The following is a 15,430-nucleotide window of genomic DNA, read 5'->3' on the forward strand; positions in this document are numbered from 1 at the left end:
CAGTTCCCAGCGTGGCTCCTGTGTGCTGAGCAGCCGGAGCAGGTCGCGAGCGATCCTTGAGCACAAGGGGATGGAGACACAGGACATCTCCCTGGCAGGAGAAAAAGAAACCAAGACTTTGGGCCGGGGGACAAACCTCTCCCAGGACTGACTCACAGAGGTCTGGCCTTTCCCCAGCATCCTGTAAGGGCCCTGGGCTATTTGGGAGGTGGCTCCTTGTGGGCCCCCTCCTCTCCCAGCCTTTTCCAGTCGGCTTGGCTGTTCCTCGGTGACAAGGCCCTCTGGCCCACGACCACGGGGACTGTGTGGGGCACCCTGGGCACTGAGCACAAATGTCAGAGGCAGTGGGGAGAAGGGGGTCTCACCTGGCCAGCAGACCCACGGCATAGTGGTGGGTGTCAGCACACAGCAGCGTGTCCCAGCCACACTTGCGTTCTATTGCCACCACCACATCCTCGTGCTGCATTTGGCAGAGCAGGGACTTCAGGGTCCGCACTGCAAACCTGCATGCAGAGCAAAGCCCAGGTCACGCTGGGAGCACTGGCTCCTGCCCTGGGCACCTGGCAGGGACAGGAGGACTGGCATGGAGCACCTGTTGGGGTTGGTGGCAAGGCCGTATTGCTGCTGGCATCCCTTCCAGAAGGTATCGACCTCCGCTGGCACATCCAACGTGCTGAAGAACACTTGGAAGAGCAGATGCACAAAGAGGCGGGGGAAATACACGGTCACTACATGTGGGACACAGGGCATCTGGAGGATCTTCCACATCACCACAGTTGCCTGCAAAGGACAGAGCAGCCCGAGACAGTGCTCAGTGCCGAGGTGTCCGTGTGGCAGGGCCCGAGCATGGGAGGGAGAGGCCCGGAGAGACACAGGGGGAGCACCGGGCCTGGTGGCCCTGAAGCTGCCCCGAGGCCAGGTTTCAGCCCAGCGCCTGAGGCAGGGAGATGCAGTGGGGGAAGGAGGATGCAGAGCTGCTGGACAGGTGGCCTTGGGGCCAGCAAAGGCCAGTGTCAGAAACTCACAGCCAGGACAAAGACACCCGTTTTGTCCCCATCGGAGGTGCATGTGCTGTGCTCTGGCCAGCTCCCCAGCACATCGAGGAGTATCAGCTGCACCGGCTCCGCAGTCCTGGGCGAGCACATGATGCTCTTCCACATGGTCAAAGCAGCTCTGTGGGGTCAGAGCTCTGTCTCAGAGGAGTCTGGGACACAGCACCGTGGCCTGGGCGGCAGCGGGGAGCTGAGCTGGCTGCCAGCCCTGCCTCTGCCCACTGCCCCTCGCCAGCAGCACCCAGACAGCCCAGCCCTGTGGGGACAGGTCCCTGAGGGCCAGCGAGGAAGCATGGCAGAAGGCTCGGGGGCTGACGTGCCAGGGCTGGCAAAGGGAGCAGCCAGAGGGCCCTGGAACTCTCTGTTGGTCAGACACCTGGGACAGGCTGTACAGGCTGATGGGCTGGGGAGCCCTGAGCCCTCTGGGCAGGTGGGCCCCATACCTGTCACAGGATGGGGCCACACGCAGGAGCGTCATTACTACGTCAGCAGGCTGCTCTTTGGTGAGATCCAGCAGGGCCCTGTTCAGCCTGTGCTCAGCAAACTGATTGGCCATGAGCCACTGGTGGATGTACCTCACCATGGCAGGCACCTGGAGAAGGCACGGGGAGACTTGGAAAGCTGCCAGAGGGAGGAATGTCCCCAGCTTCCCCAGAGAAGTGCTTCCCTTGCCACCCCACTGCCATGGCCCTCAAAGCCAGGGATGTTCCACAGAATGCTCCAAGCGCGGTGCTCGGCTGAGCAGTGACAGCAGGCCCAGCCCAGGTGGGGATGGCTGCAGGTACCTGCGCTGTTCTGCGGAAGAGGCCACGGGTGCGTTCCTGCTCTTGTGTGCGCTGCACAGCTGCATCTGGCAAAGAGCGAGCGCAGCCTGAGCTGAGGGGCTGCGGGCGAGGCCGGAGAACACAGCCCAGCCCTGCGCTCCCCAGGTAGGAACAGCCCCGGGATGTCCCAAGGGATGGAGCACGGCTCTGGGGTGTCTGTCCTGGCCCCTATTCCGTCCTGTCCATGGGCATGTCCCCAGGGGATGGGATGGGATGGGATGGGATGGGATGGGATGGGATGGGATGGGATGGGATGGGATGGGATGGGATGGGATGCAATGGGATGCAATAGGATGCAATGGGATGGGATGTGGCCAAGCTGGCTGCAGCCACCAGCCCTGCAGCCCAGCAGCCCAGCTCTGCCACTCACCCTCCTGCAGAGGCTTGAACCGCACCACCTCTTCAGTCTCCTGTGCTGGGCCAGCTCCAGGGCCTTCTTCCTCTTCCTCCACCCAGGCCAGCTTGGGCACTCTCGGGGATCTCTGCTCCATGTCAGTGACTGGATTTGTGACGACTCACAGGAGAGATGTCTCAGAAATCTCCGAGTCAGCAAGGCCTGCAGTCGTGCCTGGAAGGCACCTTCAAGAGAGAAGCCTCAGGAAGGCTACAGGACAGCAAGTCCTGCACTCTGGTCTCGAGGGCTCCTTGCCACAAGGACAGGAGACTCCTGTCAAGGATTGTGGTCTGGCCTCGAGGGCACTGGTGGCAGGGATGGGAGATGCCTCTGGGGCACCAAGTCCCACGGTCTGCCCTCGAGGACACCTGCAGAAGAGAAGCCTTGGGAAGGCCACGGGTCACCAAGTCCTGTGGTCTGGCCTCGAGGTCAGCTGCAGGAATAGCACCTCGGAAAAGCTCTGGGTCAGACACGAACAAGTGTGCTGTGCGGGGGCTCCTCACGGCACCGCTCTGTCCCGTCCTGTCCCGTCGCGTGCTCCGAGCACTGTGGTGTGGCCTTGTCACCACCAGCTCCTATGTCACCCCGTGTCACAAAGGGCCCTTGGACACGCTGTCCCGTTCCATGCCACGGTGACCATGCTGCACCATGTCACAAAGGGCCCCTGCACACACTGCCCCCTGCCCTGGGACCACCCCCAGCCCACCCAAAGTGGCTCAGGTTGGAAGGAATCCCTCACCCCAAGTGTCTAAGACACCCCGACAGGATCTTTAGGAACGGCTCAAACCATCAGCAAACGCTGCCCTGCTCTGCGGGCTCAGGGCAGCAGAAGGAGGCCCCAGGGCTGCCGACGCAGCTGCGCTGGGAAGGGCATGGGGCCTTCCACAGAAGCTGGCACGGCCTCCTTGGGACACGTCCTGGCTGGTGGCCATCCTAAGCGTGGCTGTGTGACACAGACGAGGAACGTGTGGGCCAGGGCAGGAATGCTGCTCTGACCCCTTGCGCCCGGGGAGCGCTGACATCAGCAGATGTGGCAGGGTCCCTGCCCAAGCAGACCTGCCACCCCCGAGCCCTGGCAGCACCAGTGCCTGTCTCCTGCCCCAGAGACCTGTGCCCGTGGGGGGCTTCTGTGCCAGAGGGAGCCAAAGCCCACGTGCATTGGGGGCTGCACTCCTGCCTGCAGGGGCTGTTGGCAGGAGCACCTGGAGCAACTGCTGGCAACACTTGGGTCTCTGTCAGAAGCTCTTACTCCATGCTGAAATTATCTTCTCATTGAAGTTATTGCCTTCAGCACAAAACCATCTCAGCGGCGAAGGCACAGAAGAATCTGGCAAGTAAGAATCCTCAGTTCAGGAATGCTTTACTTCCCATTGCTCGACTCAAGTAGTTCCAAAAAGTTGCAAACTTCCCAAATTAATTGGGATGGCCTGAGGAGGTGAAGATTTGTAATTTTGCTTCCCATCTCAAAGCAGCAACTCATTTGCCTTAACTTCATCCACTGAGGGTCACTTTACAGAACATAACACTACACAAAAAAAGGGCAAAAAACAAGGGCCATGCTTTGGTTTTCTAGGAAGGGATGATAATATCCTAATTCTCTTAAGGAATAAAAGCTCTCAAGAAATGAGAGTCCACTCAGTGGTACAAAAGTAGCCCAAAGAAATGAGTAGATTACAAAAGGGCTAATCCTCCCCCTGGTACAGATTTCTAAGTGGCCAGTAAAGTACAGCTCTCCCCTCTTGTTCCCTGCAGGAGAATCAGGACCATGAAGAGGAAAAGTCACAGATATTCTTTCTGCCCTCCCTAACCAAAACTGTGCCAAAGCACAGATGCTGCCTTCAAACTGACTCAAATTCCAGCCTAGACCTCTCACCTTCCAGACAACTCCTTCTCCAACACCCCCCCAACACCAACCCCCCCAGACTCCCACACAGAAGCCCTCAACACCCCGCCAGGAGCCCCAGCTGTCCCCGTCCCTCCGCAGAGCTTTCCCACCCTCCAGCAAACGCCCGGGTTCCCTGCAGGTGCCGTGGGATGGCACTCAGGAGGATCTGCTCCAAGGCCTTCCCCTGGAGCACGCTCAGGCTGCCAGGCCTATGGATCCTGGATCATCCTTCCCACCGAGCCTTCCCGTGCACGGCTGTTCCATTTGCACCTTTGCGCTCAGCTCGGACTTCTCCACTTCACCAGGAGTGCTGGGAAAGGATGGAGAGCAGCCGGGCAAGCTCTTTCTCCAGCTCCCTCTTTACCCTTGGGGAGGGAGAACATTCCACAGGAAAGCAACTGGTGCCACAAGGAGCGGGTGGCCTCAGGCACCTTTGGGGATGGAACAAGGCCTTTGTTTGACATAAGTAAGCACAAGCAATGCACATGAGTAAACAAGTAATTAGCACAGACATACCTAAGTACTTAGCACCAGTTAGCATAAGAAGAACCTGGTGGCCTAACTTGACATAAGAGTGACCTGACAAAAAGCTTTAGACATAGTCTACCAGAAGAACTAAGGGCAAGTGTGGAATCAGCCCTGGGCAGGGAAGCTGTGATGAAGACTTTGTGCTGCTTTGGGGCATCGAGACCGCTCCTGGCCAGCACCTGGAAATCAGCTTCAAGTTTGGGAATCAGACACCATGTATTTCTAACCCCCTGCCTATCAAATCACCACAGCCGTGTAAAGAAGGACGGTATGTTTGATACATTCCTACATCAACCCACTTAAATTTATATGTGGCAGAGAAACATTTTAGTGGGTGCAGACCCCTGCCCTCCCGCCAGGTCAATAAAAGGGCTTTTGGTAGACCATACATTTGGCTGCCGATTTGTTTGAACGAGGGAGACCCCTCAGGACTGCTGTATCCTGAGGGAACACCATTGGCCTTGGCCTGTAGGCACCTGCACAAGCTTAAAATCAGCTGCCTCAGCTTCCAGGACCTCTCTTGGCCAGCATCCTGACGTGGATGCAGGACTGCTGTGAGGCACTGCTGGGACCCAGCGGGACAGGACCGGCTGTCTCGTGTCCACGCAGCACCCCTCACACAGCCAGGGCCATCCCAAAACCAGACAAACACTCACTTGTCAGCAGAGGGGAGCAAGGAGCACTGGGCTCCTCTCAGGGTATCTCAGCTGGGCTGGCTCCACAACATGCCCCCACTCTCAGGCCTGCTGATGCCCAGCTGCCAGAAATGCCTACCTTGTTCTCTCCAGGATGTACAGGGAGAGCCAATGAGCAGGACGCCTTGGGAGGCAAACCTTCCCAGCCTTTTCTGAGGCCAGGGACACACCAAGATCAGCCAAGACTCTCCACGCTGCCTGGCCCACACAGCCCAGCTCTGTGCTGGCTCTGGGCCACAGCAGCTTCCACTAAGCAAGAGGCAAATGCACATTGCCAAGAGTTGAAACACAGCAGACAGGGAAGAGGTGAAAAGTGTGTGTGTAAAGGCCTTTTAATTCACAGCTCTCAGAGAGAGCTCTGGGGCTCACGGCTGGACAGAGATGCTCCTGCTCATGCCTCTGTCCAAAGGGGGAACACACCCTGCTGCAGGTGCTTGGGTTGGTCTCTGCAGGTCCAGGCAGATGCCAAACCCGCTCTTCACAGCCTTCTCCCTTCCCTTGCCACTCTGCCACAGAGAGCCAAAGGGGGACCCTTGCACCTACCTCACTGGGAGCTCCCTGGGAAGCACTTTCCTTGAGAAGCAAGCCCTTTTCCTCCAAAGGCATTTCTCCAAATGAAGCTTTCTTGGGCAACACCAACACACTCTTAAGAAAAGCTGGAAAGGCTTAATGACTTCAGGTCCTTTCAGGACAGGCACTCCAGCTGTAGCTCATATTCTCCCAAGTGTGTTTCCAGGTGGAGGTTCAGAGGGGCAGCCCCAGGCCCTCTACAAACACAAGCTGCCTGCTGCCTCTTCACCTGCCTCAACTCCTGCCTGCGGTCACGGCACCAAAACCAGGCTGTTCCAGCCAGAGCCCAGAGCCCTGTTCCCGCAGGAAGCTGTTGCCAGCACCTTCCAGGACTCTCCGCTGTGCATGCAGAGCTTTTCATGCCCGCTCCCAACAGGCTTTGGAAGGCAGAGCACAACCTGGCTGGCTCTGCCACCAGCACAGCCCAAACACTGGTGGAGGAAGAAGTAGCAGGGGTTGTTTTGCGGCCATGCCCAAGAGAAACTGGAAGGGTGCCCTCCCTCTGGTCTCACTTGGTTGGCTTTCTGACTGGCTCTGAGCCTGGGGCTGCCATTGCTCAGTTGTGGGGACCAGAACCACACCCGGGATCCCGGCCCTGCCTGACCGTGCTCCAGGCACTCTGTGCAGAGATAAACAGTGTGTATCAAGCTTAAAAGGGGCCTTGACCAAAAGGGCTGCTGGTAAGCTGCTCAGAGACATCTGGTGCACAGCTCAGTCCCTGTGTGAGTAAAGGTTTGGGGCTTGCAAGCAGTCGCCAACCAAGCATGGCCGGAGGGAGGGGGAAGGGTCCATTTGCCAATAGAGCGGCAGGAGGAAGGGATATTTACTGTTCAATTCTGTGACCACTAGTGATCCTGGGGGTGGGTCAAGTGAATCTGGACCTTAATGCTGTGATTCTACTTACTGCTATTGTGCGCTTATGGTGTCTGGACATTGTGGTTAATGTAGGTGGGTTTTTGTGATTGTGTGAGTGAGTGCCTTTGTGGGCTCAGTTATACGAAGGAGGGGGCGAGTGAGTGAGTGTACCCATGGTGCGGGGCGGGGAGGCTCTGCCCACTAGTGAGGCGGCCAAGTGAGGCCCAGGGTGCCGGCTGGGAGGCTGTGTGGGCAGATAGCATCCTGCGGGGAGGCAGCTGGGGAGAAGCAGAGCAAGCAAAGAAGTGTGGGTGAGGACACGTGGCATGTTTGAATGTGTTTGTGTAGATTGTGCATGTTTTAACTGTGGCTAGACGAACTGAGAGGATTCCACTGCCTCAGTGGTTCGGGTTTGACCCCTGGGAGTTTGTAAATCCAGTGAATCACTGGATAGATAAAGGGGATGAATGGGTTTATTTAGAGGGACTTTATTGGACCTCAGCTAATGGTAACATAAAGGTAATTTACATCGTTTCTCTAGATTGGAAGCAACCCACTGTGGAGAATTTAGAAATTCACGAAGGAGTAAGTGGAATAGCCTGCCTTTGTGGGCAATTCTTGGGAGCCTTGGGCACCTCGAGAGACTGGCACCCTCCATGGGCACTATTGCAGTGCGGAGTTTGTGAGAAGCGTTGGTATTGCTGTTCAGCAGGCGGCAGGGCATATGCTCTGAGTGTGGATGGATGTTTCCTAATTGAGCCCATTTTGAACCTCAGATTTTAAAGCTTGTGTGTGGAAAATCACATCTGGTACCTGTAACCTGGGGTTGCACATGGGAGGAGAATTGGGAAAGGACTGTGAGGCTTTGTGAAGAGAGTTTTGGGTGGAAGTGAGAAGGAGAAGGAGATAATGGGAACGCACCAGAGCAAAGAAGTTACCCCGAGCTAGCTCTTTAGGGTGTATCTTAACCCACTGGAAAGAAGTCACCAGTAGGGGGGGATTGGAGAACAAGATTTAATCCAACACTGCATGCGGTGGTGGCCATTATACAGGCTGGAAGATTGAGCCAAGTGGCCACCGGCAGGAACTTTAGATTGTAATACCTTGTTGCAGTTAATGCGGTTTTTAGACAGGAAGGAAGTAGGATGAGGTCTCTTATGCTGATATGTTTCTTGCCTTACGAAATCATCTGGAATGGGAGAGGCACTATGGGCTCAGCGCTCCCTCAGACCCACTGGTGTTAGCCCTTGAGAAGGAAAACAAAGGAAATAGAGGGCAAATTAAGCAATGTTGCTCAGCGTGCAGCATAGGACAGCCATGTACCAAATCAGATAAGGTCTACCGTGCTGCAGCTCAAGAACAAGATACAATAGATTTGCTGAAAGTGCCTCCTAGGAGACGGGAGGATGAGGATGAGGATGAGGATGAGGATGAGGATGAGGATGAGGTGGACTTTCCAAAAAAAGAGGATGCAGGCTTGGAAGGGACATCTACTCAAACCCACTCCCCTCCTGGCAGTCCGGTTTTGTCCAGAACCAGGAGACAAGCAGTGTTACAGGCCGCTCTGCGAGAGGCAGTGGGACCAGAAGGAGGGAGACTGATGGTTAAAGTACCATTCTCCACCCCTGATCTAGAGGCGTGGGAAAGGATTGCTAAAAATTACCACAGCAACCTGACACTTATTGCGAAGCATTTACAATATGTTATCAAACAACACAACCCAGATTGGAGAGACACCCAGGTATTACTGGATACTTTCACTGAAACAGAAAAGCAGCTGATCCTGAGAACAGCAGGGGCTTTGGCAGAGGATCACCGTAAAAGCCAGTGATTGGATGTAAGAGAATTTTTCCCTCTCCAAGGGATCCTAAATGGGATCCAAATATATCGGCAGAGTTTCAGAAATTAGCAGATTATCAAGATTGGATAGCACTGGGAGTGGAGAGAGCTATCCCAAACACCAAAAAATGGTCTGTCCTGTATTCTATTAAGCAGGGGCCTTCCGAGACTCCATCTGAGTTTCTAGAGTGTCTAAGGGATTCTATGCATCGCCATGCATCATTAGACCTGGGGTCTGAGATAGGAATTGTGGTGCGGAGAATCACAAATGGGACATCTCGCCATGATCAATATGATCAAGTGAAGCCAATTTTATTGTACAGAGGCCTGTATTTAGAATCAGTTCTGCTGTGCAAGAGTCTCTATCTAATACATGATTGGTTAATCCTAGCTGTTTATGCGTCTAAAATTAAATGCTGGTTGGATCACCCAATTCTTCATGCGTCTTGCTTTGGTTGTCTGGCCCACCCTGAGTTCTCTTTTTTATTTTGCTGACAACTTTGCGGATTCCTCTGACTTCTTCTTTTCCTGTCGTCAAGGATTCACTGACCCCGTTTCTAGAACTGGTTCCTTTGTTACCAGAAGGCTGGACTGTGCATCTGCTGAATGTGTCCATTGTCCTGCAAAAAATCCTCAACAGGGGATGTTCTATTAGTTCCAGAAGCAGGGTGAAATCTATTAGGGTGGGATTTACAGGTGCAGTTAGACATTGGAGTACTGCCAGAGGAAGGAAAAATGGTGGTTAAACTTCTCCAATTAACAGAAGAGAATGAGGACAAAATTCATGAGATGGTGCGGGCAAAACCAAAAAATCAAGGTAAATTGAACATGAAACCTGTAGTAATAAAAACAGTTGATGAGAACCATCCAGTTCAGGTATGACAATACCCACTCTCCCTGGAAGGGAGACAAGGACTGCAGCTGGCCACCCAGGACCTACTTGAGTAGGGTGCCTTAGAACCATGTATGTCCCCCATAATACACCTGTTTTACCAGTAAAGAAGTCTGATGGGACTTACAAGCTTGTCCAAGATTTAAGAGAAGTTAACAAAAGAACAGTGAATCAGTACCCAGTAGTGCCTAAGCCCTATACACTACTGAGTAATATCCCCCCAGCACACCAGTGGTTTAGTGTGACAGACCTAAAAGATGCCTTTTGGGCATGTCCACTGGCAGGAGAAAGTAGGGATATGTTTGCCTCTGAATGGGAGGACCCCGATTCAGGGAGAAAGCAACAGCTTCGGTGGACTAGGTTACCACAAGGGTTTTCCAAATCCCCAAACCAAACAATTCTCCATCAAACCTGAGATAAAGATCATCCAGTATGGAGACGATTTGCTTCTCTCAGGACGGGAAGAAAACAAAGTTCGAGAATCCACCATAGCATTGTTAAGTTTTCTGGGGAGCCAAGGACTTTGAGTATCAAAAGGGAAACTCCAATTTGTAGAGAGGGAAGTAAAATGCCTAGGACGTGTGATTTGTCAAGGGAGCCAGTGGCTGAACCCTCAGAGAATTGCAGGGATTGCCTCACTCCCACGGCCAAAATCTAAGAGAGAAGTCAGAGGGCTTTTAGGCCTGTTGGGATAGTGTAGGCTATGGATTGAAGGATACATGCAGGCCATCAGGTTCTTGTTTGAAAAGTTAATAGAAGAAGAGATAAGGTGGGAAGAAGACGACAAGCAAATTTTGAAGCTTTAAAGAAAAAATTAGTCAGTGCAGCAGCACTGAGTCTTCCTGCCTTAGACAAACCCTTCTATCTGTTTGTGGATATAGAAAAAGGGGCAGCACATGGAGTGTTAGCCCAGGACCGGGGAGGATCCAGGAAACCAGGGGCCTGTTTATCAAAACTGCAAGACCCTGCCAGCTGGGGGTGGCCAACCTGCATTCAGGCGGTGGCAGCGAGCGCCCTACTCGTAGAAGAAAGCAAAAAATTAACCTCTGGGGGAAAATTGAAAATATATACCACTCACTCAGTAAGGAGTATCCTCAGCTAAAAGGCTGAGAAATGGCTCACTGATTCCCAAGTGCTAAAATATGAAGCCATCCTAATAGACAATGGATAATTAGAGTTAATTGTGAGTAACCAACTGAACCCTGCCCAGTTTTTAGATGGAAATCCAGGTGAGGAATTAATATATAATTGCCTAGAGGTTATAAATTATCAAACTAAAGTAAGAGAGGACCTAACACATCAACCATTCCAAGGAGGGAAATGATTGTACATTGATGGATTTCCACAGGTAATCCGGGGACAATGGGTATCAGGATACATTATAGTAGATGAAGAGTTAGTGGCCCTAGAAAAAGGAAAGTTACCTTCCAACTGGTCAGCCCAAGCATGTGAGTTGTATGCCCTAAAGCAAACTCTGGAAATATTAGCACAGAAAAGAGGAACAATATATACAGACTCAAAATATGCTTTTGGAGTAGTGCATACCTATGGGAAAATCTGGGAAGAGTGTGGGCTATTAAATTCAATGGGGAAAGGAACTAAAAACTTATTTTAGAAGTGATAGAAACCTTACAAATACCAGAAGAAGTGGCAGTAGTATATGTTAAAGGACATAAAAAAGGGGTGACTCAAGAAGAACAGTGGAACCATTTAGCAGATTTAGACGCTAAGAATTCAGCCAAATCAGGGTCAGAAAAACTAATGATAGCATTAACCCCTATGGGAGAAATAGAAGAAGTTCCCGTATTCAGTGAGACAGAAGAGAAAGAATTCCTTAGAATAGGAGCTAAGAATGATAACAAAGGGAAGTGGAGATTAGCAGATGGGAGACAAATGTTGAATAAACTCCTTGCCAGGAAAATGTTAGAAGGCATACATGGAACAACACATTGGGGTACACAAGCGCTAAGTGATCAATTTCTAAGGGACTGGGGCTGCATTGGAATTTTTTTGGGATAGCTAAGCAAGTAACTGAAAGGTGTGTGATATGCCAACAAGTGAGTCAGAAAATCATGAGGAAAACACCCAGAGGAGGGCAAGAACTAGCCTTAAGACCCTGTCAAAACATCCAAGTAGACTTTACCGAGCTTCCCCATGTACAACGGTGGAAGTTTTTACTAGTGATAGTAGGCAACTTGACTCACTGGGTAGAGGCGGTACCCACGGTTAAAGCCAATGCCAATGTTGTGAGTAAAACACTTCTAGAATCAATCATTCCCCAATATGGGATGGTGAACAGGATTGATTCAGACCAAGGAACTCATTTCACCTCTAAAATATTGCAAAAAGTTGTTCAAACCCTGGGAGTAAATGGGAATTACATACTCCATGGCATCCACAGAGTTCTGGTCACACTGAGAGGATGAATCAAACTCTTAAAAGAGCTCTAGTTGAGCTGATGACTGAAACCCACGTCATAGATAAAATGTCTCCCTTTGTCCTTATTAAAAATTAGAAACCAACCCCGGTCAGATCTGGGGGTGTCACCCTATGAAATGACATTTGGTTACCCTTTTTGACCTCACCCCAGAGCATTGCCATCTATGAGGAAGGGGAAGCCAATGCCAAGAAATATGTTATGTCTATAGGAGAAACCTTACAAGGGCTAAGACATAAAGAGGCAATTCCTCAAACTAACACCCTGGATTTCAGAATCCATAATGTTAATTCTGGGGATTGGATCAAGTAATGATCAAGTCATGGAGAGATCAACCTCTAACTCCTCAGTGGGAAGGTCCCTTTCAGGCACTGTTCATCACCGAATCAGCCGTGTGAACTGCAGAGTGGGGATGGACTCATGCCAACAGATGGACTCATGCCAAAAGTTAAAGGCCCGGTAGAAGAACCCAAAGAGTGAACTACAACATCCAGACTGGGTGAAACGAGATTGACTCTTAAGCAGAGACTGAAAGACAACCAGAAAGACACCGAGATGCCCAAAGTCAAGCTTCCACCAACCAGTTTGAGGACTGTCTTTCTGTGTTAATGGGTGAGAATTATCAGCATCTGTTGATGGGAAGTACACAAGGGTCCGTAAAAGGTGATGGGACAGCTTCTTTAAGAAAATAAGACAAAGGAAGCAGGGCAAGACCCCTTTGTTCACTACCAAGAAGACCCTATAGCCCTGCTGTGGGTAGCAACCCCGTAGGCATGGTAAGGTAGGGACAAAAGGCCATACTGGACATCTGTAATTCCCCAACTGTCTTTGAATACAAAAGGGACTGGAGGGCGAGACCGAGCTGGCCTCTGGACCCCTAAGATACAATGACTATGGATCGCAACCACATAGGCACGGTAGATGGGAGTCAGAGCCATACTGGACCTCTGTAAGGCCCTTTTGTCCATTCCAAATAAGTGTGTCTAAGGAAAACCTGAGATTTTTCTCCTGTTCCCACTGTCCTTGCCCACATCAACAGCTGCTAGTATGACTCATTCAAGAGAGAGAGAATTTTTTTAATGTAATTGTTCAAGCAAAATGACTTATAGAAAAAGAAAAGGGGGTTTGTTATAGATGGGTAATCCTATTGTTGACTCTCACAATTAAGGGGTGAATATTAAGTATATGTTAAGAGAAGTTGTGTAGGTGTATAGTTATCTTTCCCCTCCCTCTTGCATTGTTATCACGGGATGCCCTCAGTAGTCAAGGCATTTGGGAGGGTCGGCTTGTTGCTATGGCAGCGCCTGACCTCCAATCAAGCTGTAAGAAAGTGATCTCCACCACTGGACAGTGAAGAAGAAGTGGATTGACAAGACTTTGGGAGGGGCTAGAGGTATAAAAGATAGAGCATCCATTTTGTAGATGAGCACAGGGTGACTGAATGCTTTGCTTCTGGCACTGTATTTATTCTTTATTCACTCTTCTGTTGTATTTTGATAAGGTCGTAATAAACCATTTACATTTGTGAAAGTGAAAATAGTTTCTCACATGGGGTTAGGGAATGTGGGGCAAGGTGTCCACACTGGGTCAGACCTCAAGTTAAACTTCTCTGACCTGGCCAGACCTCTTTAGGAGCGGCCCTACATCAATATCAATCACAGAATGCTGCAATCACCTCTTCTCTAATGAGAACAGTAATAAAAGACACTCTTTAAAATAGGAATACATATTTCTTAGAAGCTCTTTGAAATATTTCTCCATAACTGTAAAAGGAAACCTTCTTAATTAACTACATTAGAGCAGAGGGAAATCAAGGCAGAGCCATGGTTTGTCAGAAGTTGCTTGATCCTAATGAGCCCTGTGGTGCATTTGGAGCTGAGCCCTGGAACCTCAAGGCCTGAGAGGAGATTGCACAAACCTTTCCAGGAGTCAAAGTCAGAGGAAAAACCCAAAATGTCTCAAAGCATTAATGGGTGCCACTGAGGTCCATCCCAAACACAGGCTCCTCATGGACTCCTTGGAGGAGAGAACTGGAGGCCAGGATGGTAAAAAAAAAAAATCTCAGAAACTCAGTGTGGAAAGGAAAATCCAAAGTACCTTAAACTCCTTGAGTATCTCAAAACATCAATGAGCCCCACTGAGTGTCAGTACAAAGCTCTCAAGGGACACGTTAAAGCAGATAATTGGGGCCATGATTGCACAAACCTCTCACAGAGTCTGGATCAAAAGGGAAACACCAAGTACCTTAAAAGAACTGAAGAGCCTTGAAGCATTAATGAGCCCCACTGAGTGTTGTTCCTGACAAAGCCTCTCCAGGGACTAATTACAGCAGATAATTGGAGGCCATGATTGCACAAAGCTCTCAGAGACTCCAAGGCAAAAGCCAAAGCCAAAGTGCTTTGAAAAACCTGCAGTCCCTGGGAGCATGAAGGAGCCCCCAGGGCCATTCCTGAGCAAGGCTCCCCAGGGACTCCTTCCAGCAGATCCTTGAGGCCACTGGGATGTGGGCTAGGGGGGGATGCTGAGGGCAGGAAAAGGGGGTGACAGTGCCCAGCCTGGCTGGGGCTGTGCCAGGAGGCCCCAGCCTCAGGACAAGGTGTCTCCTCACGGCCCTTGGTGGCACGGCCCTTGGTGGCACAGATGCTGCTGTGCCCCAGGGCACCAACACTTGGCTTCTCTTTGTCCCCACCTGTCATCAGTGCCTCCAGTTCTCTGCTCTGCCTGGGGCCTGGGGACACTTTCTCAGTCGTGTCCCTCAGTGGAACCCATTAAAAGTCAAAGAAACTTTGGAGTTGGATTCTGTCTTGGAGTTCTGGAGAGATTTCTGCAGCTCCCTCTCAGGGCCTGATGTTCAGGGCCTGAGCACAAAGCCCCAGAGGGTCATTAGAGTCCTTGTGCTGTGTCTGTGCTGCTGAGCTGGGCCGGGCTCCTGGCACAGAGAGTGATCCTGGTAACCAAGGAGAGCTTCAAAAGCACATTTCTCTGGATGAGCAGCTCTTCTCCCAGCCCAGCAGGGCTGGGGCACTGCCTGCAGCCAGCCCGGGCACAGCACAGAGGCACAGAGAGCTTCAATCAGTCAGGGCTGGGAAGGTGCTGAGAAGTGCCTGGGGCAGAATCAGTGCCAGCCCTTGGCACAGGAACCTCTGGCTGCAGGACAATGCAGCTGCAGCTCCTGGAGTGATCTCCTACAGCTGGAACATCCCAATGCCCACAGACCCTGTGAGTACATTCTCTGATCATCTCTTGTGCAGAGCAGCCAGGGGTGCCCAGGGCTGTCCTGCAGAGCAGGGTCCTGCAGCTCAGGGCGCTGTGCTGGGCCAGGGACTCTGCTGCCTGCCAGGGACAGCTCTCAGCCGGCCCGGGGAGCTGCTCCCAGCGCTGGGGGACAAAATGTGGGTGGAAGGAGACAGCTGGAAAGGCTGGAAAGTGTTCTTCTTGTGTGGTGAGGATTCTGTATTG

General features: G+C 51.6%; 1 protein-coding gene across 1 annotated transcript; it reads right to left on the bottom strand.

Annotated features, from left to right (window-relative positions):
• Positions 1-370: 370 nt before the first annotated feature.
• Positions 371-1,682, bottom strand: LOC137467443 (maestro heat-like repeat-containing protein family member 9; the record flags this gene model as incomplete). Its single annotated transcript, XM_068178944.1, has 4 exons — positions 1,496-1,682; positions 1,026-1,173; positions 593-780; positions 371-503 (listed from the first exon to the last, which is right to left on the bottom strand). Coding segments are annotated over exons 1-4 (609 nt in total), but the record flags the coding sequence as incomplete, so codon positions are not given.
• Between the last annotated feature and the right edge of the window lie 13,748 nt (positions 1,683-15,430).

Source organism: Anomalospiza imberbis, unplaced genomic scaffold (genome assembly GCF_031753505.1).
Source record: "Anomalospiza imberbis isolate Cuckoo-Finch-1a 21T00152 unplaced genomic scaffold, ASM3175350v1 scaffold_63, whole genome shotgun sequence".
Classification (NCBI taxonomy): domain Eukaryota; kingdom Metazoa; phylum Chordata; class Aves; order Passeriformes; family Viduidae; genus Anomalospiza; species Anomalospiza imberbis.